Below are 27,233 nucleotides of genomic sequence, written 5' to 3' on the forward strand. Positions count from 1 at the left end.
TTCACTGTCAGTGCAGTCCAGCCAGCTTTAAGCATGCTAACAATGTTGCAGACCATGGGAGCCAATGGAATAAGCTATATTTTCTCATGGGGTCCACAGACTTGACATTGTTGTCTGTGCTAGTGGGGATGAAAGCTTAATTAAAGATCTAATCTGAACTCTGGCAAACAAACTGCCTTTGGATGTGAACTACAGCAGATGTGTTTCAGACAAAGGTAGGGAAGGATAAACATCTTCAAGGGGCCCTAAAGCAGCATATTTTGAATGCCGTCAGTGCTGCCTTCACTGAATACTGAGACTTTTTCATTAAAGTCTATGCAAAACAACATTAAAGGCTCATTCTTGTTTGCACATGGATATTACACATATTGCCTTGCATCTTGGAAAATCAGCTATTGTGTTGCCACAGACACACTCCTTAGCCATTTATTTCCCATGGATACATAATGAAGCAGGGGGTTAAGTCGAGCCCCACGTGAATAATCACATCACTTTAGCAAGAGTGGCACAAAGAGGTTGACCGTTACAGGTCCTTGTACAAACAGGCATACTGCTCTCTGTGACGTAAGCGAAGTTCCCCTCATTGGAATGCAAGGATACTTTAAAGGATCCTCTTTTAATTTGCAGCTAAGGTTTTACGGTAATCTCATTAAGATCTTCATTAATCAAAATTTGCTGCTGCCCTCCCCAGGAGAGAAGAGAGACAAGCAGTCTGTGGTATCACAAGAAACTGTCACAACCTGAAGGAGCAGTTGAAATCGTTACATAGCATGCACACACAGACTCACATCCCCCTAGCATTTGCTCAGATTAATTTTAATACTGGAGTTCTTTTTAATGGAGTAACTCTTTAATGGAGTTCTTAGTATTTCAAATTCCTTTAACATGAACATGAAAGAGAAGTGTGGAAGTCTAGCTGTAAGAGACTACACATAATTAAAAAAACTTAAAGCAGTACAGGACTGTAAATCAGATTTTAAAGTAACCTAACCTCCACTAGACTCAGTGTAATAGAGAAATTTTTAATAAAATTAAAGTCACAGAATATTTGCCAATATTATTTGACAATGGCTGATATGCTAGGCAGTTTTAGTTTTGTACATTGCAGTATAATAACATTTTCATTTTGGAAAAATAAAGTAACCCTCTACTGGAGTAAACACCTTCCAGCTGAATACATTGTGTAGCAACTACGGGCTGAAGAAGAAGTTTGTTCTATTTTCCAGACAAAAAAGGTTAATTTACCTGTACTCTACAAAAAGCTACAGTGATATTTTGTCCAAATAACACTTCTAAGAATGGCATCTTTGTGAATATTGAGTAGAAAGATGCTTATAATATGCATGAATAAAGTTAGCTGTCAGTTCAAATGCTACTATCTCAAAAAACTGAAGGCTGCATCAAGTCCCATGCCTCATTGATTGTTCCAGCAGAAAATGAAGGTAACAAATGCATAGAAACTAAATCACATCTAAGAAAGTGCCTCACCAAAAGATTAGTTATCTTTAATAGTACCTATGTTATATACATTCTACATAGCATCCACGTTTCAAATATTTCATTATTATCAGTCTGTCACCATTTAAATGTACAAATAATGATCACAGAGATAGGAAAATAATAATAATAAAATAAATCTCACCATGTCCAATATTAGTTGTAAGACCTCTACTTGGGAGTCTCCCATCAAGGAGAGCCTGTTCTTTCATTATGTTCCAGTTAGCGTCACCTAAGCTTAGTGGCTTCCATCCACAAAGGTCAGTCTCAAAATCCCATATAGTGTAATTAGCTGTTGTAAGAAAACCAGCAATAAAATATCATTAATCTGAATTTAAAGCAACAATTTAACACCAGAACTGACTATTTAGTACAAGGATGTACAAAGAGTCTTAATGAAGTGCTTTTATATTTCACTGAAATACAGATTATTCAGATGGACAAAAAGTTCTAGAATGCAGGCAACCGGTCAGGCAGGGCCCTTTTCTTCTTAATTAAACTGAACCATGAAGTAAACCATCTATAAGAGAATAAACTGTATCATATTAAAGATGAGACCTGTACATAGGCTGCTGACAGATTATGAAAGTAATATTGCATATTTTTAAAAGATTAATTTTACCAGAAAGTTTATTATTAACAAATGGGAAAAAAATAAAATATATTTAGTGCCTTAAATACAATGAAAGCAAAGATGCATTAAGTTTCTGCTTAATTTATTTTTGAAAATGAAATTTAAATTTATGAATTATTTAGGTCTCCTGGAAACTTTACTGCAAAGTAAAGGACCATTTTCTCAGTTGGCATGGATTAGACCAACTTAACCTGTAGAAGTCTCACATACTCTTTCATTTCAATTAGTTATTTTGATAAGAAAATAGTATAATTTAAGAGTTTTCTTTCCTAGTCCAGAACAGCTTCACAAAGAGCTACGCTTAACTCTTTGGGTCACTTATTGCAGTTGTAAAAATTGTTTTTGAACTCTACTTAGCACTTTCCAGATTTCATAGCACATTCATCCTGTCATATCAGCCTCAGAAATGATTATACATATTGTTCCCATTTTTGGATTGCACAAAAACAAAATTAAATGCATTTTTGTTGAAGCACCATGGTAGAAAAGTCCCATAGTAATTGTCTTCCAGATATAAAAGGGTTATTGGAATAGTTAAATCCTAAGGCACAAAATAAATAACAGATATTAATATCTATTATCTGGATTCACTGTATATGTTAAAATTGAATGGAGCATGCTTTTCTGTTTAGTGCAGTACATTAGTTAAACATAAAACTTGTTTAACTTAATTAATTACAAAATTCTCATGCTCTTTACAAGGTACCTGGTTAATTAAACTTCAGCTCCTAATACATTGAGGTAGAATATGCAAATTGATATCCAAGACAACACCGTTTTACTGTACAGTAATTAATACTATGTCTAGGCATTGTGCCTCCCTTAGCTAAGGAGTCTTGAGATAACCTATGTCACAAAAAAATTAAACATACTTTGCTTAAGCATGTCTTTCATGAGGCTTCCCTAAACCCTGCAAACGGTCTTCTGCATAAGAAGCTGACTGCAGTGGCTGCAGAGTAACATCCAAAAAGACATCAATAAATGACCGTGTAGACACAAAGAACTTACTCTGTTGTATACTAAGTAACCAAAGACATGTTCTTCAAAGGAAAAATACCAGGATAAAGTTAAAATAATGGTTTAAAAACAAAAGAGAAATGAATATGTTAATAATTATTATTATTTTACAGCTCAATAGTAGGGGTACTCCTTTTTTAAATAGGGGTACTTAGACCACAAGAAGAGTTGTTATCACAATACGAAGAAAAAGGTCTTTCATGTGCTCATGACACCAATTCTGTTGACATTTAATTGGACTCAGTTTTTAATGTGATTCAGGGTTTTCCCCTGGCTCGTAGTGAAATGCTGACTGTTGAAGCTGCACTTGGAAATCGTATATGAAAAGAATTGGTGAGGCAGTAAGGCTATGATCAGAACAAGCCCATCACTGCCCTTGATAGACAACAGAAAGACAGAAGTCTGGTGAAATCATAATTTCTTACATTGGAGCCACTATAATTTCTTCTAACACTACGTATCTAGAAAGAAATGTGTAAGCATCATCATTTAAGTTGAATAGATAAGCAGTGGGAAAAAAGGACATGCACACACAAAAAGACACAATTTCAAAACAAATTATTTTTCCCAGTCATTTTTTTATATTTTATTCAAGTTTGAACACAATTATAAAAGTAGGAAGATGATACATGTTACAGTTTTGGTTTTAGGGTTTGGGGTCCTTTTTTGTGGGAAAGCAATGTAATGAAAAGAAATGTAGCTACGGATCACTAAATGTGAGAATTTTAACTATGTTTTACATGCAACTATTTTCTTTTTTTCACCACAGTTGTGTTTTTAAAATGACAAACTCTATACAAACATCTGATTGTGCAGAGACACTCAGCCAGAGTCATTGACTGAGGCCAAATATTCCACCATAGATAGATTCCTGAAGTGATATTTCATTTTCAGAAGTATTCATATGTTAGAGAAACGCTAGGCTATAAAGGTGAGTGAAACCCAGTTGTCTGAGTTGAAAGTTTGAATTAAATTTTATCCCCACTTAATTCTAAAAACTTAAGGAGTGCTAGTAAATGTTTAATCAAAAAACAGTTCTGCGCTTTGGCTGAAACCCCAATCCAAATGAGACAGTATCTCAGTGCATGTTTTCATTGCTTGAACATTAATAATCTTTGAGAAATGCTCCTTTCCCATCAAAACAGTGCATAATTTTTATTATTCACAGCCTCTTTCTACATTTTTCTTTGAACTTTCAAAAAATTGTAGAAAACGTTTCAGTATCCATGGTTGGAAAATAAGTGACAGCTGAAAGCAAAACCAGATAACTCTCTTCTTTGGACATTCAGCAAACCAGAAATGAAATTAAAAAGGAACAACAACTTGAATTAATTTTAACAACAAGCCAAACTTGAAACATAATTCTCTTTCTTTTTCTTATATCAGTATATCACTATATCTCAACTAGTCAGGGACTAAATTATTAGACCAGTTCTGCAAAAGCAATGATTTGGAGATGTAACCCTGAGAAAAAGAAATGGTCCAAAAACTCATGTCCTTGCATTTCAAGAAATAAGTGGAGCACACTAAAGCCAGAAAATACATCGGAAAGATTTTTCAATTAATACGAACCTTTTCTTTTCTTTTTTCTTTCTTTTTTTTTTTTTAAGAAACAGGAAACAAAGTACATATTCCAAGAGCACTGGGAGGTTAAATGGAAATGTTTTTGTTTGACAAGCTTGCTTTGCCACTTTGTCTAGCCTCACTCCTCTTAATCTTCTTGGAGTGAAAGCAAAGCATTCCTGTTAGCCACACTGGGTTACCAGCCAATTAACATTGCTTCAGCTTTGCTAGCTTGGATCAAGCTGGATGAAGCTTCTCAATCCTACTCTGGAAGTTCAATCAAATGAACGCAAGTGGGGACAAACAGCTTGTCTCTCCATCAGGCAGGTGTTTCCCTGACCAACAGTATTGAATGAGGAAGGCTGCTACCCACATTCAGTGTGGCAGCACCCAAGCTCCTATGGAATTTGAGTTATAAATTGTCTGTATGATTAGTGACCAAAGCACCTCTGTATGATTAGTTTGCCATTAATATTTTGCCATTTCTGACTGATGTTTAATGTCATTTGGGGAAAGGGAAGGCTTACGCATGTACCTTCTTGCTGATTCATTGTGTACGTTCCCTATCAGCTTGTGATTAAATTTATTTCTCTAGAATTTGTTAAAGGACTCATGCAGCAGGATCACAGAGAAGCTGTTAGGCAGATCTCTTATAACACTCTAGTCCCTTAGGTGAGATGCCCTCATCTCCTTGCTTAGGGTTAAGAGGCTGGTAGTATTGCGAGAATCTCATGTCAGTCCTGGGTCTGCAGAGGGAACACTTTGAGTTAACAGTTCTTGTGAAACACAATGCAACACAGTGTTCGTAAGCAAAGAAGAAATCTGAAAATAATACAGGAGTAACTTCTTTTCCTCAAACATATACATACCAGATTGATGGACACATCCTGACAATTCCAGGCAATTAATGTATCACAGGAAGCACATAAATGTGTAGCAAAACAGATGTTTCAGACTAAAAAAATCGTTTCTTCTACTTTAAAGCTGAATGGTAATAAAAGGATTTCCACCTGCTATAGAAGGTTTCAAGGATTTGTAATTGTAAATTGCTGTACTGTAAAAGGTACATGATTTTAGTACTATACAAATTCCCTTCTTTCTTCACATTTTCTATTCATAAATTGTACAAATCCCTTGAAAGGCTGAGAATATTTAAGCTAATATCAGAGATGCAAAACTAAAACTAGAGGAACTGGAAAGGTGCTTTAGGGAAGCTTCTAATTAAGCTAAATGGAAGGTGACATTCTTTGAGAAACAGCTGTAGGATGACCCACCCACAATCATTTTGAATCTGCATGAATGCTGATTAGTAGGCAATTTCCAGAAACACTACTGCATCAAAGTGTGAAACCAGTTGAAAATAGTAAGCACTTGCTAGGGTTCTTGCCAAGTTGCTAGGGTTGCTAGCTACTGATTCATTTGTGATGTTTTTTACATGTCTTGTGTATGATCCATATAAATAATATATAAGAATAGTAAGTATAGTGCTTGAAATATTTGTTCTTTGGCACAGCATTTAGTACAAAACTTCTGTTACGTTATGCGGGAAATAGAGAGAAGACATCCGTGCGAAATGGGTCTTCTTAGTCTTTCAGATGATCTGAGTACTGCATCTCACTTTCTCCATTTTGAATTTATTTACTGGGTTTTGATAATTTATTATCAGTCACTAAAATAAGAAATTTATAAGTGACATCACATAAGTTGCGTCAAATAAGACGTAGTGAAAATCTAGAATTTAATAGTAAAAACATTAATTTCATGATTTGTCACTCCATTAGATGCATTGATTTCAACCTAAGCAGTCAAATAAAGGTGGTTACTCTTATGAGTCAGTGTTTCCGAGACAAGTTCCTAATTCTTTGGAGCTTTTAAGTCTCATATACTTAAATTTATACTATAGTTATATAAATGGGCAGACATTAAACAGAAACTTCAAAAGCATTGTAAGACATCTATGGTTTTGTTCTTGTAAAAAAATGTGTTATTGCAAGATCACTCATGCCAAGTTATCATAAGGAAGGAGAAACATTACTTTCCCTTCCCCATTAAAATAAAACAAAGAAAATCCTCAAACGAGAGAGAAATCCTTCACATTGCTAAGTAACAGCTGCCTGCCGTTGTTTTCATTCAGTATGGAGATCTGTCAGCTCTCTGAGTACATGAGAGCACTTCATCAAAGAAAACTACTGAGGATGTGTCCAAGGATAAGTGCTCAAATACCTTAAAGAATAGAAGCTAAAGTATGCATCATTGTACCATATAGGATTTTTTACTGAAAATTAGTGTTAATAAATATCATTTACTCTAAGTATCACGAGGACAATTTCAAGATCATGTGGAAAATGTACATAATATGAGGAAAAGAACAAAAGATAGAAATACAGAATGATTTTTCCTTTAAGCCTCTTTTGTTCAAGACTACTGAAAGCGACAGAAAGATGAATTCTTTGCACTGAATATACGGCTGAAGAGCTAAATTTCACCTTTATGGTCCTCTTTCCTGGAAAGGACTGTGTGAAGTATCCAAGACAATATTAGCCAGTAAAATGAGCCAACTTATAAAATAGTTATTGTTATTTTAAATGTGGTTACTTTTTTATTTTCTTTCTTCTCAGTAGTAAGAGCAATATGCAAATGCTATGGGTTTCTTATTTTTAGAAAAATACCTTTTTTCGCCCTTTTTTTGAGAGCATGAGCATAGTTTTAGTGCATTGCTCCAACAAAATGGTACATCTTCAACCTGTGAATGCCTCAACACAGAGTGCAGCACGTAATCCCTATGTCTCAGGTTCAACTGAGTGTGTTTTGTTTTCATGGTGTTCTGTTGTTTTGGGTTTTTTTTATTGAGATATGCCAGGAATTAGCTAAGAATTAGTGCTAGACAGTTGAGCACTAGGCAAAAATATGGAAGAAGGCTTCGCATTGGCTCGGCCTACCACTGGTCCTTGTCCCAGCATCCTAACTCCAGAGATGCCACAAAGCTGTTGAGACCCCAGGCCATTCTGATTTTTCTTTCCTCTGCCCACTCTTCATTTTTTCTGACCCATTAACATGAGCATGACATAAGCAATATTCTCAAAAGAGTCACTGTGATATTCGTTTAACTCTAAAATGCTGACTGTATCTAGGTTAATTGTCAATCTTTGGGTTCCTTGGTGCTGATGTCCAATATCTGAGGCACAGGAGTAAAAATAAAATCAGAAAGTGTGCTGCACTGCATGCAAAATATAATTGCCTGTAATGTTTAGAGTTATCTTTATTTTCTCTTTGTATACTATTAACAACTATGTTTTCTACTGGGACAATGTTTTTTTTATTCTCCTTTTAAACCTTAAAATTATTCCTCTGTATGCGTAGTCATTATTCACCACAATCGTCTCACATTATTCCTGAAGTGGGAACACTAAATCACTGAAAAATAAAGTCCAATTCATAAAGTATTGTTCTCCTCCTTTCCATCCCTCCTCCTGAAGAGCATGAGGAGACACTGCACACTCTTACCAGCAAATACACAGGGCTAGCATAATAGGATCAAGTCTTGTAAAAAAGAAAGTATATGTCAGAGAGAGAGCCACTTTAGACTAGAATGTTGGCTTATTTTCCACTCATATATAAAACTCTATAAACCTTCCTATATAAAGTGTTATTTCAACATTTGCATATATGAGATGGCTTTTGCATAGTTACTTAAGTAACTGAAAAAATTAAAGGTTCAGACTGAGAGTTAAAAAAAATAAATCTAGTCACAAATAGTTCCTAAAGTCTTCTCAAGAAATTTGAAATAAAACATTATCAGTGTTCTTCATCCTGCTATCTAGAGACACACAAAATTTTAATTTGCACCTCTCAGCAGCAATATATGTCACCACCAATATCTTAAATATGTGCATAGTTTTAATCTGTAACACATATTTAAGTGTTAGTATCACAGGCAAAAGTATGCACAGATTTACACTGTAGAATACTGATTTTAGAAGTGAGATGATCTCTAAACTTACTTTTAAAGATATTTTAGAATTATTATAGAAACCTTCCAGTAATTTCAATTACTTACTTTTGCTTTTGATTATAAGTAGAAACTGTAGCTTCCAAGCAAAGTTACTTTCAATCAAAAATGCCGTGACTAAGAAGGAGCTTCTGAACTGTAGCAAATTTGTGTGGTAATTTGTATCACCATGCAAATATCATGTCATCTAACATATTTTCTGACAATAACTCACCAACTGCCCAAATCCTGAGGCAGATTTCCATCCCTCTCAAATCAAGAAAAATATGCAAAATGTTGCATTTCTGCAGATACTTTAAAATTACTATCAGGATCCAAAATATATGTCTGAGGACAGACAAAAAAATAGAAAGCAATGAGAAGAAGCAAAATGCGTGACAGAAAATGCTATGAACATTGTCACTAGCCTGTATATCATTAAATATTCTGAGGAAAAGAGACCTTATATACAGGTTTCCTAGCCATTTGTTGGATAGACCTGTTTAGGTTTTGCAATTCACTTAAGCACTGTGTTCTTCTAAAGCATTGCAATTCACCTACCGCAGGCTGCTGGATCCTCATCACTGTGATCAGAACAATCAGGGTGAGAGTCACAGGCTGATCCAGGCTTTGTGGTCTGCCCATCACTGCAGGTGAATTCTTCAGAGGAGCAGAAACCTGGTGGCTCTGATGATGTAGTGTCCAAGAGCTGAATGCTATTCAGACAAATGAAACCTTCCCTGCTCTGGAATGTTCCTTTAAACATAAGCTGTGGATTGTTACAGTCAAAATATTTCCATTAAGAGATAACAGAGAGAAACTGATTTTTATTTATATAAAACAGTGATATCCTGCCTGCATACTTTCCATTACAAAACCATGGCAAATTTCAAATCAGCAGCTGAAATTTTTGACTATCTCAGGTTGAAATTTCTGCAAATTTTCAGCTAAAATGGTTTGATTAGTTCCAATATTGAAATTAAGTAAAAGTCCACTTAAAGAAAAACTCCTCATTTCAAAACCATTTGGCAAAAAATTGCAGTTCTCCTGTGCTTTAGAAGAGTGACCTGAAATATAAAATCCTAAAGACTATCTTCTGCTCTGAGTTCTCTTCAGGATTGTCATTTTGCAGTTGCCCAAGAAAAGAATTTTTAGATACACTCACAGGTGAATAAAATGAGTTAGGGACTGTTCTTGGACACCAACTGCACATCATAGCTTAACAACCGATATCTGTTTCATCACTTAAGATAAAATGGCTACATCTAGTCTTTGCAGTGGGTTTGGTCCCTGTCTGCTGGTTGGCAACACTTAAACAGTTCCAGGCACTGTCTAGGAGACAGTAAATTTGCTTGGGTCAAAACCTTTCTAGGGGCCATGCTAATGTCTTAATCATACGGACTATCACAGCCTAATCTTGGCCTGTGTCCTGGCCCTGGTTATTTTACTGCTATTGGCATAGACGTAGAGATAAAAGGACAATTTCTCTCTCTGACAGAGCTCCCTTGCAATGAGCAGATGGTGCACAAAATATAGGTAGTCTTACTACATATCTTATTGTTTATTCACCCCTGTCCTTGTGGAAAAAGGAGAGACAGACAACAGCAGGTACTTATAACCTACTAGCTTGCTGAAATACTTTAAGACATGTCAAAGTATCCGTTCCTGCAAGAGGCTTAGTCTTCGCCCTTATGTAAAGATTATATTTTCAAGTGGTTGTTGAAACAGTAAAATATAATGATGAATTACAGAACTATGAAAAATACATGCAAATATAAAATTGCTTAAAATAGAAATTTATAAATTAATTTAAGAGTTAAATATTTACAACTTTGTGTTCTTCTCTCTGCCTGAAAATTCAAGGAGAAGATATTCTTTCAAAATTACTGGTTTACCTCATTTCACTGAAATCCCACAAATAACATTCACATCATCCCAATTAATAGTATTTGTATTTAAATGGATGGAGTTATCTAATTAAAATATGGTGAGATTTGTATTCATTTTCTGTCATGTTAATAAAGTTCAACACCTGATGTTTGTGTAGATGTTTCATTGAGGTATAACCAGAGCTTTATGCACATTGAGGAATGAATACTAGGAAGACATTCAGCATTCATATATTTTTAACAAATTTTTAAGTGTCCTAGAATCTTTATAAACAATAAGGTAAAGCATCTTCAAAAATTGACTATGTGTCTTTTTTTATTTATACCTTTAGTTTTTCTAGCCCTGTTGGTAGCTGTATATCCACTTTGACCCATTCCTTCTTAGTCATGAAGTTAGATTCCCACAAGACATGTTCCTCCTGTAAAATATAGGATACTATATTATAAAGCTAATTTTTTATTCCTTTATAAATTATTGAGATGATTTTTTTTGTCCTTGATTTGTTCATATCCTGCCCAAATTACCACTATATACAGAGTTGCTCTATGTAAAGTAATAGAGTTTCAAATATTCATTTGCAATCATTTCACTGAACTCAATGGGAGAGCGAGTGAACAAAACATGTTTGCTGTGATTAAACAAGCTAATAATATAATTATCAAGAGTCAACTTGATAGAATTGAAGTGAATTAATATGTAAATTAAGTTGTGTTATTGCTGAATTTGACAATATGTTTCCATGGTGTTCTCTACATTAGCTTCTTTTTCATAAATAAGTGTTCATATTATGTTGTGCTATAATTAGACTTAGTTTTCTTAGAACTGGATTTGGGGTCTGTCAAATTTACCCAATATCAACTGTGCTAAAAACATATTTTTTTTTTTTTAATCTGTAAGGCAAACAGGCAGACTACTACCTAACAAGTCCTTGTCATGTTCAGAGCTACCTCGATTCCCATTTTCACTCCACATCCTAAGGATAACAGCAAGAGTGCCAACTACAGAAAGGATCCCTTTATGCAAGCCCTCCAAGCCTTATTGATCCAATAATCTGACAAGAACAGCTCATGCTCATTCTGCTTCTGGTTATGATCCTAAATGGAACATTCTGAGGTTAGTGTAAATAAAAGAAATGTTGCAATGTGAACTTCATATCCCTAAATAAAATAGTTTAACGATTTAGCTTCAAAATAGAGCAAAACCAGAAAGACAGGAAAAAAACATAGGAAAAGTTAATGTACATACAAACAGATTTACCACTGCATTTATGAATAGTGAGACTTCTTTTAGGACATTTTGCAAAGTACTGGTCATACCTTCTCAACAAAGAATATTATAGAATTACAAGAAGTTCAGAAAAAGATGCAAAGCAGTACAAAATATAAGGAAAGTCACCTGTACGGAGAGGAATTGGAAAAGTAAAAACAGTCTACCTTACAGGAGATTAATAAAAGGGGACACAATAGGTGTGTGAAATGTTAGCAATACTATAGACAAAGAGTTATCTTTTTTCCTGTCTTGTAATACATGAGAAAGAGAAGGAAGATGCTGTCTACTGTTTGACTGATTGAGAGGTCTGACCCAGCAGAAAAACAAAGATATGATTTGTGATGAGCAGCCAATTGTTCAACTGTTATAGTGTATTAACAAAGATGGAAGACTAAATTGTTATTGAATATGTGTTCAAAAATCAATTTTGGAAAACTGCAAGGTGGGGCCAAGCCAATAGCCTAATTTCAGAAACTAAAAGACATGAGAGATCAGATTTGGATAAACCACATGATACACTTGATTTCAGAAATAAAAGTCAGCTGTTAAGTTTCCACACCAGTACAGGGTATGAGTATTTGTCGACTTGTTCATGTGATAGATATTCAGAAAAAGTCTTTCAATGTCGAGGATATTTCCATCTGCTTAAAATTTGCTTCATTTTGCTGAATAATTCAGTTTCCAAAGAAAATCTATTAAATCTATTGTTCTGCAGTAGCCACATATCAGACACGGGAAAGGATGATGTACTAGGAACAATACTGCATAGCAGGTTAAAACCATAGCCTGTGGTTAAGGGCCTGCTTTCAGAAATATTTCAGTTAATGTATTCCCTAACACGTACCTATACAAACCTTTCAAACACATACGTATACCTTGAGGGAACACTCTATATTTTCTGATTATTTTATTGGATGCATCTGGATACTATAATTCTGTTCACATTCAATTAGCAGCTTAGATACCCATCCCCATGACCATTTTTTCTCCCAAATTTATTTTAATCCAAACAGCTTGTAGCAGTAAACTTGAGTTTTTGTGCATGAGCCAGTATCCAGATTTTCTAATGCTGTTCTTCATACTAAAATCTGTTAATCAACTCAAACACAACAACTTTTTTAAACTGTTATTGTTATTGTTCTATGCAACTAATACTACCTTCTCATTTTATACAGTTCCAATAAGCTAATATTATTTCCTTTCTTCACAATATTTTCTCTATAGTATTCATCTTGCTTGTCAGATTCTTCTGCTTCTTTGGTACAAACGAGATAACCCCTCTAGCACATTTCTTGTATCTCTAGCCTTTTTATGAAGTGTTGAGTGTACTGCTTTTCTAGTACTTTCCCTCTAGATTTATTTTGGTGATGCAAGGAAGCAGCTGCTCAAAATACCTTCACTTTGTTCCCCTTATTGTGATATATTAGTATTTGTAAACAATTTTCTGTAAAGCTAAAATGGGCAAGACTTGTTTCTTTTATTTGAGATAATGCTGCTAAGATTTGAAAGATGGAAGAGACAATCATGATTTTTCCTTATCAACTGTATTTATAAAATACCACATTTTTTTTTCCATATCACTACAGACACATTCACTGCTGTAAAACAGCACTCATCATTTTCTCCCCGTTTCTCTCATTTCAGGGAATAATTTGGAAAAAATGCTTATTTGTTCTCCCTCACAATGACTAATGGCTTACATTTAACTTCTGCAGGGGAGTCTTTGGATATTTTTTGCAAGTGTTGGCAAACACTTCCAGAAATTTTGCTGTGTTAGGATACAAATATGCTTGCACATATAAACATCAGCTAAAATTATCTTTTATTGTTTAATTTCTGTTTGTTTTGTAAACCATACAAGATATAAAGGTTAAGAAGATAAAAGGAAGAATTATAAGCCTATTACTTTCCTCTGGACTGGACAGGCACACACTCTCCTGGGTGGAAAACTGGTTGGATGGCCGGGCCCAGAGGGTGGTGGTAAATGGTGTGAAATCCAGCTGGAGGCCAGTTACAAGTGGGGTTCCCCAGGGCTCAGTGCTGGGTCCAGCCCTGTTCAATGTCTTTATCAATGACCTGGATGAAGGCATTGGGTGCACCCTTAGCAAGTTTGCAGATAACACTAAGCTGGGTGGAAGTGTCGATCTGCTGGAGGGTCAGGAGGCTCTGCAAAGGGATCTGAACAGGCTGGACCGCTGGGCTGAGACCAACGGCATGAAGTTTAACAAGGCCAAATGCTGGGTCCTCCACTTGGGGCACAACAACCCTGTGCAGTGCTTCAGACTAGGAGAAGTCTGTCTAGAAAGCTGCTTGGAGGAGAAGGACCTGGGGGTACGGTTGACAGGGACTGAACATGAGCCAGCAGTGTGCCCAGGTGGCCAAGAAGGCCAATGGCATCTTGACTTGTATCAGAAATGGCGTGACCAGCAGGTCCAGCCCTGTACTCTGCACTGGTGAGACCACACCTGTCACCTTCCCTGGAGGTGTTTAAAAGACGGGTGGATGATGTGCTCAGGGTATGGTTTAGTGATTGATGGGAATGGTTGGACTTGATAATCCAGTGGGTCGTTTCCAACCTAGTGATTCTGTGATTCTATGATACTTAATGTGAGAAATGAGCAAATAATGAATGGCAAATGATAAACTGAAATCAATATTATCTTCTTTTATTTTAATTTTCACAGAAAAGTTTTGAAGTTATTGAAAAGTTAATATACATTTTATATTGTTTATATTTTATGTTACTAAGACAGTTAACATTGCCAAATGTGAACATAGACTGTAACAGAAGAACAATATTGCAAATAAATATAAGCCAGAAGTATGGAAACTTGAAGTGGATCAGGAAGTTTTAAGTTAATATTACATAAAGGAAGGAAAATCTTACTAACTCTGAGAACCCGAGAAGAATATGTGGGAAACTAGAGAAGTGGGAGAACAAAGGATTTATTTTGTAGTTAAGGGAAAAACACAAAATATGCCATTATAGCCAATCTGCTGAAAGCTGACAACTCATAAGGCAATGGAACAAATTGCTAACAATAATCTTGTAAGCAGCCAGAGAACTAGAATGTGAAAAAACCTACATTAGATGCTTCTGATGAGAAGCAAGACACATTCAGCCAGTGTAAATTTTTTTATCATAAACAGACCTGAAAAAGTAAAAGTTAATTTACTTTGTTAATGCTTTTAACATAATCTCATAGGATAACCTTTAAACAAATTGAGGACACTTGGTGCAGATGGTATTACTGTAAACTGTGAGTACAAATGGATATACAAATAGTACTGCAATTTTATTTAAAACAGGACCTGTCAATATTTCTCTCTCAAACTAGAATGAAATTATAATCAGGCTTACATAGGTCTGTTACAAGGCCCGATATAATTACAGCACTGCCTAACTGCTCAGATAGTGGAGTAAAAAAATAATTGTTTTTAAAAAAGTGAGTAGAACTTAATTCAGAGGAATTACAAGCACTCTGAAGGATATCATTAAAATTCAAAATCATCTCACTACACAAAAACTAATTTCAAACCAATAACACCAAGTTCAAAGTCATGTGTACCACAGTTAGGAAAGAAAAATCAAATGGTAAGCTGCAATACTATTGAATGAAAAGCAACTTTGCTAAGCCAGAAAAAAAAGCATGAAAAGTTCTGCAGATTATCATGGACTGCAAGAGAAATATAAGTCTACAACAGACTACTGCTGACAAAAATAATCCATTTTCCCTATACTTCTTGATATCCAAGAACAATTTAAATTCCCCATCTTCACTCATGTTTGGTTTTTCCCTGTTGAAAGGGTGAGGTAAGCTAGGGATACTTTTTCAACATCCGTGGTGTTTTTCCTCTGAGAACTGAACTGAGAACTGTAAATTAAATGCAATCCAGTCTCTTTTTGCAGCAGGCCTGTTGGCACTGGAATACAGCAAGAGCTATTCAGAGACAAGAGGTTCTGACCAATAAAAATAGTGAAAGGGGGCATAGGGAAAGTGCGTGGAACTGGACTGTGCAATTAAGAGGTTGTTTTGAATTAAGGTCTCCAGGACAGCAGCTCTGCTGTCTTCCAGGGCCAGCAGCAGCACTTCTGTTTCTGTCTTTGGTTACTTTTGAAGATTCATTTGTTTCCCACAAACAACAGAAAAATTTAGTAGTAAAATGTGTAAAATTTACCTCTCTCTTTCAGTTTAAGTATTAAATATGAGCGTGTAGGGTTTTATATATGTAGCTTCCAGCAGAAGCTTGTGTTTCTGAAGGTTTTTCGGACAAATTTTGCAGTATGAGTAACTCATATCAGTTTGATATAGGTCTATGAGCAATAAATGCACTTCTGACTGAAGGAGAAATTCAATAATAAAAACATCAAAGGGCTAAGAGTAGCTGTGGAAACAGTAGACTGAACTGATATAACAACTGCCAAAAGCATTCTTCTATGTATATGTAAGGAACCGATTAACAATTAATTCCATTTATTCCCCTAGAACTATGGAAATTCAAATGCCATTTTTCTCATAGTTTTGGCAAACATATTTGCTCTATTTTCAGGGAAAGAAAACTCTTAAATCAAAACCATTGATGGCACTTAGGTGAACCATAGAAATCAGTAATCCTACTCTCTCAAGGCTGCTGTGTGCACTATACTTAGAAATTTTTTTGCAAGTACTATACCACAAATCTCCATGCATTCTAATCAGAACGCTGATTATCCTACAATTTCCTGATACAGTAACTGGTCACAGAAAAATACAACTATACCCTTTTATAAATGAAAAATGGGCAAGACCTGGAGCTGTTTTCGTGAATAGTTGAAGAAACAAAGAAAAAGAAATAAGTCATTTCTATTACCTGTTCATGTATTTAGACCCTTGATAGAGTTACACACGTTTCCTTTGCATCTTATCTTTGTGAATGAAATTGACCTGTCTTTTTAAATACTAGTATTGTTGGGTAATAACAATTCAACTCCAGCATCAAGATATGAGAGCCATTAACTTAATGAGACCAGCTGTACTGGTCTTGCTTTCATTAAGTAGCAATGCAGTATCATTGTTCTTAAGTTATTAAATAAGATTTTCAAAAGGGAACAATCTAACAGTAGAAAGCCTCCACAAGGTGAGGGAGGTAGAAAAGATGGAAGTTATTATTGCTCAACTGGCATTTTTATTTCAGTTTGACATGGCTGTTTTATCTACTAATAGGAAGAAGAATAGGAAAATAACTGCTCTAAAGCATGGGCAAAGCAAATCAGGTGGCTAAGCAATGGATTTCCAGACATCCTGAGGCAGCACCTTTCCTTCTTTTCTGTGACTCCACAGACAAAGGCACTTATTTTCTGATTTTCAGAGCAAGAAGGCTAGAAAAGATGCTACTATACATTTTTCCCCTGAAATCCCCAAATTATTCAACTCTGTAATAGCTGGAGTTTGTCCTTGAAGTCTTATTGCAGACCCACCCATCAAATCAGTTTATAGCTGAGATGGCATACCAGGTTTTACAATTGCATAATCAGTGGAATGATACCAAGCTACTGTTTTGCACAAAACAAGAGGGGGCAGACATGTGCTAGCAGGCATATTTTCTTGTATCTTGGCTGGTAACATCTGGGCTGCAGTATCTTTACTCTTTGAAGGTAAATGTATGTTTCACCTTACCTGATTAGTAAACAGTACCACCTTGAGAACACTGCTCTCTGTCATGGAGTAATGAAATTGAAAACGGCAATTCTTGCTGGAGCAATGACATGTGGAGCTGTTAAGATAAGCACTTGTATACAATGTGCTGTCATCAGCTTCTAAGCACTCAAAATGGCCTGGAAGAAAAGAATAATCACTTTTTCACAAAACATTTTTCTTTTCTCAGTCTACTAAAATAAGGACAGCTTTCCTTTAGTTAAACCACGGACTCGTCCCTGAAACAACAGAATCTGATTGCCGTGTTGATGATACGACTTGGATATTTCCTATAAAAAAGATAGATATGTATCTTCATTTGACTCACAGATAGACCCAGCAACTAAGAACTATATCAGTTGACAGTATCTTGAACGTGTTACATTGCATGTGTAAAGCTGTAAGCAGCCCCAGAGTCACAGAATCACAGAGTCACAGAATCACAGAATCACAGAATCACTAGGATGGCCCACTGGATCATCAATCCAACCATTCCCATCAACCACTAAACCATGCCCCTCAGCACCTCATCTACCTGTGTTTTAAACACCTCCAGGGATGGTAACTCAACCACCTCCCTGGGCAGCCTGTGCCAGTGCCCAATGACCCTTTCTGTGAAAAATTTTTTCTGATGTCCAGCCTGAACCTCCCCTGGTGGAGCTTGAGGCCATTTCCTCTTGTCCTGTCCCCTGTCACTTGGGAGAAGAGGCCAGCTCCCCCATCTCCACAACCTCCTTTCAGGTAGTTAGAGAGCAATAAGGTCTCCCCTCAACCTCCTCTTCTCCAGGCTAAACAACCCCAGTCCTCTCAGCCACTCCTTGTAAGACTTGTTCTCCAGCCCCTTCACCAGCTTCGTTGCTCTTCTCTGGACACACTCCAGAGCCTCAACATCCTTCTTGCAGTGAGGCACCCAGAACTGAGCACAGTTTTTGAGATGCGATCTCACCAGTGCCAAGTACAGGGGGAGAATAACCTCCCTGGACCTGCTGGTCACGCCGTTTCTGATACAAGTCAAGATGCCATTGGCCTTCTTGGCCACCTGGGCACACTGCTGGCTCATGTTCAGTCCCTGTCAACCAACACCCCCAGGTCTTTCTCCTCCAGGCAGCTTTCCAGCCAGACTTCTCCTAATCTGTAGCACTGCACAGGATTGTTGTGCCCCAAGTGCAGGACCCAGCATTTGGCCTTGTTAAACCTCATGGTTCTGCCGTCGGTCTCAGCCCAGCGGTGCAGCCAGTTCAGATCCCTTTGAAGGGCGTCCCTACCCTCAAACAGATCAACATTCCCACCCAGCTTAGTGTCATCCACAAACTTACTTAGGGTGCATTCGATCCCCTCAGTCAGATCATTGATAAAGATATTGAACAGGACTGGACCCAGCACTGAGCCCCAGGGAACACCACTTTTAACCGGCTTCCCCAACATTCAGCTCAGCCTCCTTATATTTGCAACTCTTCAATAAAGAATTGAATTAAATTCCAAAAATAATTGGAAACTGGGCACTATAGCTTCCAGAAAACATGCATTTTACAGTAATTTTACAGTAAAAAAAAAACCAAAACAACCAAATCAGGAATGTGAAAGTGAAAGAAAGTGGGAAGTATTCTACCTCACTGCTACAGGAGGCAGTAGCATCTGCACCATGTTATTAAGGTCTTTATTTCACAACCAGAATTTCTGCAACAAAATGTTGGAAGTATATTGTCTTTCCATCTGAAATAGAAAGCAATTTGTTCTATTCTTGACCTACTGCCCCTTATAAAAGCTTTCCTACAGAGGTCTAAGATGCTCCATCCCCTCAAGAGTGTCTTTTGTTTATCAGAAATAAAAAAGCTAAATACTTTTTTACCCAATGTATGAGGGTTTTCTTTTCCCTCTCTGGAATCACTGAATGTTTTGCTGCCTTCTGAAGCAGCTACTGAAATAATAAACAAGGACTCATTTGTCTTAAGTCTGCTATTTCTGTTTTCATGTCTCTAAATGCAACTTAACTCAAATCCAGATGTTACAGAGTTTATTTTAAGCTGAAGGGAAATGATCACAAGGAAAATGATCATTTTTATAAGGGATCACATGTTTTTCCTTTTGTTGGTCGTTTATTACTTGTGTTATGCAACATTTTACAGTGAAATATATGGTTGCAATTTCATTTGAATTAGGTTTGTAATTTCATGCCACAGCAGCTAACCTTGATATAAGAAAACATTATAGATTTAACCCAGCATTCTGTTTGACAGAGATCAACAAAGCACCTGTGCTTCTCTGACTATTGCCTTGTGCAGAAGAGAAATATACATCAAGATTAGAATTTAGAAAAGACATCCTTTATTCAAATTCAGAATTCTCTGATGCCATTATAAAACCAACCAATTTTATTCTCTTAGCCTAATGATAATTAGCATTCTTTTCCCTCTTTCAGCTTAAGTTCCTGAAACTCTAAAAACAGGGCAAAGCGGAGCTGACATGATTTTACAATAAGAAAGCAAATGAACAACACTAGATTAAAAAAAAGTTCTATGAAACATCCAGAGTTATTGTGTGTCCTAATGGGATACTGACTGTTCTTCAGGCAATACGTTTTATGCAAGTATTGTGAATGCTTCAGAAATGAATTGAAGCCTGCTTTCAGAAACAAAGACTCCAGAAACTCTGTCCTGAAAATACAGGGTGGTATTTTGTGGGGCAAGGTGGTGATTTGTTAACCAAAACCAATAAAGATATTATTGCCTTAGTAGGCAAGAGACCCTGGGATACAGAAGGGAGGAGTCCACAAGTCTCCAGTTGTTGCTGAGAGCTGTAGCTAATTGTGCTAAAAACAGACCTTGCAAGGCTGGAAAACAAGAAAGCAAAACTGAGCTCTTTGGGCAAGTGGAGAAGCACTGCCTCAAGAAGGCAGGGGTATAAAAGGGATTGCTTTTGCTTAGTAAAGGTCTTCTATCAACATTCAGAGTCTGTGCCTCAATACGCCAAAAAAAACACCTTATTATTATTATTATCATCATCATCATCATTAATAACAACATCATCATTTCCCTCTTCACCAAAGCCTGTAGAAGTAGAACCGTGTCAGTTTAACTGGACAGGCGATAAACTGTGCTCTACTAAAGTACTTATTTTTTTCCATGCTTTGAGGGATATTTTTGTTGTTATTACTTTTGGCCAACACCTATTGAGTAGCTTTCTAAAGATCAATGGTATTAGAAATGTTTTTCGTCCATTTATTACAAACTTTCCAGCTCTTCTTTGAGGTCTGAATTTCCCTCAGTCCAATACATTGCATAGCATACTACTGTGTTTCTGCTCTGATATTTATGTCCTGTTCTCTTGAATTTTCATGACTTCCTGTTTCTGAAGTGCCAAACTTCCCCGTGTTTTTAGAAGTAAAACAGGAACCCCAGAAAAGCTACTTCATTCCTGCCGATGTGGTAGTAGGCTTGTTGAATCACAGAGATATGTGTGTTTCTTGCAAGAGATGCTGGGATTGTTTCCAGGATAAAGAGTGAAAAATGTAATGTCTTTCCTTAAAGCCTTTTATTTTCCGTATGTGGCTGTGTAATCAGGTTTTAGATTTATTGCTCTTTATAACTACCTGAAAGGAGGTTGTGGAGAGGGCCTCTTCTCCCAAGTGACAGGGGACAGGACAAGAAGAAATGGCCTCAAGCTCCGCCAGGGGAGGTTTAGGCTGGACATTAGGAAAAAAATTTTCACAGAAAGGGTCACTGGGCACTGGCACAGGCTGCCCAGGGAGGTGGTTGAGTCACCTTCCCTGGAGGTGTTTAAGGCACAAGTGGACGAGGTGCTGAGGGGCATGGTTTAGTGTTTGATAGGAATGGTCGGACTTGATGATCCAATGGGTCTCTTCCAACCTGGTGATTCTATGATTCTATGAAGCAAATGTAATTGAATCTCATAATCTAATGATTATTAATGTTACCACAGATTTAGGAAACTAGATTAATGCAATGTAAGAAGAATGAACTACGGAAACTATGTAACATGCTGGAAATGTCAATAAAGGAAACAACAACAACAAAGTATTTTCTGAACAGCATTACAGGGGAATATAAAACCTCTGTAAGAACTTTTGACACTAGATAAATTAAGAGGAAAAATCATAGAGAAAGTGCTTACAATACAACACTGAAGAAAAGAAGCAATAAAAGAACAAAGGAAGAATATCCACCAAGGACAGAAAGTATCTTACTAAATTTAAGAACACTAGGAAAGGAGGATTAGTCAAAGTCTACAAGCAATCCTTTCTTTATAAACAGAGTTGTCTAGACCTCTGTTTTATAATTTAGTTTCTTACCCCTCTTCTATTTATAGTAGTGAAAGCTTTGACCAAAACTAGAAACTAAAGCTTAGGCAAGCATTTGCATTGCAATTTTGAGCCCTTGAGCATGGCATTTCTTCAATTTGCATATAATTTCTTTAGTTTTTAGAATTTTAGTTAATATTCAACCGCTTCATTTATGCCTCAACAAATCTGTATGAATAGAAATACTGGAAGTATTGAAAGGTGAACAATCAGAGTTCAGATTTTTCAATATTTTCCAATATAATGATATTTTTCAATGATAATTATGAATTAAATTATGTGCGTTGTTCTGACACTCATTTCTTCTCACACTTACTTTTCTCTTTTATGATGTGGAAGCACAGGAAATGCCCACAGGCGGTTGTTTGCGTTTTATGTTCAGGCTACCTGTGCTAATCATCTACCTGTGCATATTTATGCAATAATGCCCAAGCACCTTTACAACAGACATTTCAAAATGTCTTCTGTTTCAATACACATTGCTTGTGACCTGGCCCTGTAATTCCATTAAGCCACTTATAAAATTTCAGTATCTTTTCTGTTAGGACAATATTGCCGTAAAAGGGGAATCCATATTACTAGCCCTTGAGGCAACATGTTAAGGTTACTGATAGAACACTGATACAACACTGTTCAGGGAGGTGTTTAAAATAAAAACAAATGAAAAGTTTTATTTTTGTTAGACATCCTAGTGGAAAAGAAAAATCTTCTTCATTAGTCTATATGCTCTCTGTTGTACCTAAATGTTATCACACAAAAATTCATCTTAATAGTGTATCCGTTCAAGTATTTTTGCTTGCTATTCCATTATAACTTGACTTCTAGTTAGTAGAGTATGTTGAAACGCATGTTAAATTTGGTTTACATTTTTTTCTGAAAGGAAAACAATATCTAAGCATCAATTCTGCTACTATTGATGAGATAGACTCCATTTGTGGGGGCTCAGAGTTCAAGCAGTCATCTAGATGCTCTAAGTTCCTAGAAGCTACATCACAAATTATACCATTACAACTAGTGCTACTTAAAAGCCCTTTGAAGGTGGTCTCAGTAGTCATGCCAAACATGTAGCTGGCATGACTACTACTACATTTAATTCAAATTAAAATGCTTAGACATTTATATCCATTAAGCTTTCAAAAACCTTTCCCATAAATCCACAGACAAGTGCTATACTGTGACTACAAAATCACATGGTGCTACTCTGAAAATTGAAACTTGAATTATTTTATTGTTTCTAAGAGTAATAAACTATTTTGCATAATAAGTGTTTGCCTACTTAATTAAAAGTTTAAAGTGGAATTCCTAACTGTATGCTCAAACATACTCGTACTACACAAATAAAAAAACTGCTAAGGGTCAAAATCAAAACAAACCAGAGAAAAACACAAACAAGAGCTGTGAGCTTAGGTGGATTTAATTTAATTTCACCAAATTATTTCATAGGTGTTGTACAAAAAATTAACTGGAGAACAAATCAATTACGAGCTTATCTGGGATTTCTTACATTAAAATCTTTCATGTTTTAGCAGCATGTGTATTTACAGTACTGTTATTAAATTGTTAAAGTAAAAGCTAATTTAAGTACAAAATACATACAATTACTTTTCACGTATTTGTTCTGTTTCTGCACTGGGTTCCCACATTGTCATAATAAGCACCATATTCTTCATGACAGCTAGTAATTGTGCATTAACTTAAATTTCCCACCTTCAGTATTGTTGATCCGGTCTTTCAGGAAGGAATAGGGGGCAATCTTGTGCTCAGCTTGCAGTTTTGCCCACACAACAGGCTCAGCAGGCAGATCTGAACGCCACACACAAATGCCAAGCTCAAAACTGGAAGTCTGCAGTGCTAAAAGACAAATAAAACAATCAATTAACTTCTTAAGAAGTTATTATTTATGAGACTACTTCACATTAGAATTATACTTATTAAACTACTTGAAAACCTTTCCTTTGAGGACTGGCCCATGTAAACATCATGAAGTTCAGCAAGGCCAAGTTCAAGGTCCCGCACCAGGGTCAGGGCAACCCCCAGTATCAATATAGGCTGAGGAATTACTTGATTGAGAACAATCCTGCAGAGAAGGATGTGGGGATATTGGTAGATGAAAACCTGGATATTAGTCAGCAATGTGCACCTGTGACCCAGAAGGCCAATCACATCCTTGACTGTAAAGAGAAATGTGGCCAGTGGGACTACGGAGGTGATTCCTCCCCTCTACTCTGCTCTCAGGAGAAACCACCTGCAGTATTTCCTCCACCTCCGGGTTCCCAAGCATAAGAAAGACATGGACTAGATTGTGTCCAGAGGAAGGCCACAAAAATGATTGGAGGGCTGGAATACCACTCTTATGAAGAATGTCTGAACAAGTTGAATTTGTTCAGCCTGGAGAAGAGAGGGGTCAGGGGAGACGTTCTTGCAGAGTTTCAGCACTTAAAGGGGCTTATAAGAAAAATGGAGAAAGACATTTTACCAAGGCCTGTAGTGACAGGACAAGGGGAAACTGAGAGAGCAGATTTATATTTGATATAAGGAATATTCTTTTCACGATGATGGTGGCAAGACACTGAAACAGATTGCCAAGAGAAGTTTTGGATGCCGTGTCATCAGAAATATTCAAGGCCAGGTTGGATGGGGCTTTGAGCAACCTTGCACCTAGTGCAAGTTGTCTCTGTCCATGTCAGTGGGGTTGGACTGATGATCTTTAAAGGTCTTGTTCAATGCAATCCATTTTGTGATTCTATGAAGTTTGAGATGCCAAATTGTAGCTCCAATTTTTTGTATAATTAATCATGGCTACAGAAGGAAAGTCATGATTTTAAGCAGGACTGTACTGTGAAAATGGAAGTTCCACTTCTTAAAGTTAGTGCAGGGGAAAGGCAATTTTCTGGTTAAGACAGACTTTTAAATAGAGGTCAAGGTAAATCAGAAAAAATGAAGATTTCCAACTGTACAGAAGAAATATTTTTAGGTCGTTATACATAGATATTAGTCTACTGCGTCTCAGAGTTATTGTTATTCATAGTGCTGACATGTCTGTAAAAGATCTTGTCCAGCTGATGCTACAAACCTCTCATTTCTTCCTTGTTCCTGTGTTGCATAAAAATCTGCACTTTTTCTAAACCACATGTATTAAGACAGAACCGATTGTGGAAAACTTATTTCCCAGGGAAAATTCAGCGTTCTATAGTGGTCTAGAAAAGGATGCATTTTATCAAATTTCAGTATTTGAAAAAATTTGCAAGTACACAGAAAGGAGTCAATCGCTTCTTTAAAGACTCTTTAACTGTTTAAATATATGTTTATTAATTATGTGTATTTTTAATTTAGTTGTAATTACTGTTTGTGTGTTTTAATAATAATCTCAGCCTCTTGGAACAAAATACCCATTTTCCAGCTCTTAATTTTGCAGCATGTCAGACATCAGCAAGACTAGTATTTTGGGTTTTCTGACTCCCATCCTTGCAGTAGCTCATCTGAAAGACTCTGCCTCCGGTTTTGCACCTTTGATATTAAAATCTTTGCATGATTAGAAATATCTAAGTCATTAAGAATGAGATATTTCCAGATGAAGTATTCGTACTGAATTTTGTCACAATTTATACAATATAAGTAATTACTCCAGTTTTCCAGAAAAAAACAAATATCAAACAAACAAACAAAAAAACCACCTTAGCTTTGCAGAAAAGTTATACCACTTTTGCATTACAAGTGATTTAAGGAGGACAAACCCCTAATTTTCCCTTACAGCACTCTGCTTTCATGCCTTGAGTCTCTTTGCATTCATCCCTATGGCAAGATCAGAACAACAATCCTAATAAAGGAACTTTTTGCATATGTAATTCGTCAGGAGTCAACAGGGAGTTCTGCAGGGCAATTGAACCGTTGGATAAGAATATAAAGCCTTTTAATAGAAAGTCTACCAAAGGTATAATTAAAGGAGATTTTGTATTACATATGTTTTAGAATATAACTTCTATATGTTCTATTTTACAGATAAAATATATTTTCTGCAGTGCATATGCAATTATATACTAAAAAGCTGTGGTGTTTTTGAGTGATAACTGAAACAATTTAGCAGGTTTTGGAAATAATAAACTGTAAAGTATCTTAAATTGCTATTAAAATAGGATTTTGGTTGGATTTTTGTAAAAGCACAAAGTTTACTGCTTCACAGAACTGGACAAGAGACTGAAGGGGGACAGTTTGGGAGACAGGGAATGGGAAAAAGGAACAAAAAAGCTGAAAAATTAATGAAATTAATTTTATATTTCGTTATCTCTGTTTGTATCAAGGAATTCCTAAAAGCACAAATAAAAGCACTTTTTGCTCATGAACCTAAAAGCACAATCATACTAATGAACAAAAATACACAGGTAATTTCCTATGTGTGTTTACACTGGGATTGATAATCATGATGGGTACATTAAAAATGCAAATTTTAACTACAAATTTCATGTAGTTAATGTGGTCTTCACTTAAAGTCTTCTTACCTAGACATTCCATAAGGAGCAGAGAAAAAAATATTTCTAATTCAAGCAACCACTAATCTGACCTTTGTTTTAATTATTGGAAAATATTCAATAGTAGAACTCTACTTTCAGGGAGAAAGCTAAGACCCTTTGACCCCATTTTTGGCTGCTATGAGCAATTTAGGTGTCACCTGATGACTCTCCTAATAGGGAAGCACAGGATAAGAGCTGGCTTTTATTAGAATATACCTGTGGTACTTAACAGTGTGGCAGATTAATCTGTATGCCACACTATGTACTTCAACAGCTGTCATGTAAGGTAAGTTGAACACCTTTATAAGTTCTGGTTTTGTTTCTGTTCAAATTTTTTATTTCTTCATCTCTTTGAGACAGTATTTAAGCTCTAAGGCAGACTTCATTATCACTATTTTTGTTTGCTTTAAAAGCACTTTGTTTATTAAAAAAAACAATGTATTTGTACCGAGGGATTTATACCCTCCTGTGGAAACTGGTTAAGCAATCATGCAGGTTACTAGAATCAAGCAATACATTTTTTTCCCATTTTAAGCCTGCTATTTCATCTGCAGAAATCCTCCAAGAAACAGAGGAGTTGAGAGTATCACATATCTGTCCTATTTTCATTGTGAGTTTAAAATTCATTTTTTCGTAGAAAGCACATAATAAATTTACCTGAGTTCATAGATAAGTACGCTCAAAGTTTTAAATTAGCATCCTTGCTCATTTAAGTAGTACTGCTAGAAAATCTCTACAAAGCAGAAAAACAAGATGGGCTCTGGCAAGAAAATCTTTATACCACTTTTGCTTCTATAATTCTCCATTGTAAGACTGAAACATGGAAAGTCTTTTAGAACTAAGTTTATTTAACTGAAATTTCATTCCCCCAATA

The 27,233-nt window shown here is 36.1% G+C and overlaps 1 protein-coding gene across 1 annotated transcript in view; it reads right to left on the reverse strand.

Moving 5' to 3' along the window:
• Window positions 1-27,233, reverse strand: part of MALRD1 (MAM and LDL receptor class A domain containing 1) — a 240,693-nt gene that overhangs the window by 196,678 nt on the left and 16,782 nt on the right. The window contains exons 6-10 of the mRNA XM_069860437.1: window positions 23,559-23,702; window positions 17,516-17,673; window positions 10,915-11,007; window positions 9,261-9,468; window positions 1,643-1,789 (exon numbers count right to left, since the gene is read on the reverse strand). Of these exons, the coding sequence (XP_069716538.1) occupies window positions 1,643-1,789; window positions 9,261-9,468; window positions 10,915-11,007; window positions 17,516-17,673; window positions 23,559-23,702 (750 nt within the window). The remainder of the gene's footprint in view (window positions 1-1,642; window positions 1,790-9,260; window positions 9,469-10,914; window positions 11,008-17,515; window positions 17,674-23,558; window positions 23,703-27,233) is intronic.

This window comes from Phaenicophaeus curvirostris, chromosome 6 (assembly GCF_032191515.1).
Source record: "Phaenicophaeus curvirostris isolate KB17595 chromosome 6, BPBGC_Pcur_1.0, whole genome shotgun sequence".
In the NCBI taxonomy this organism is placed as follows: domain Eukaryota; kingdom Metazoa; phylum Chordata; class Aves; order Cuculiformes; family Cuculidae; genus Phaenicophaeus; species Phaenicophaeus curvirostris.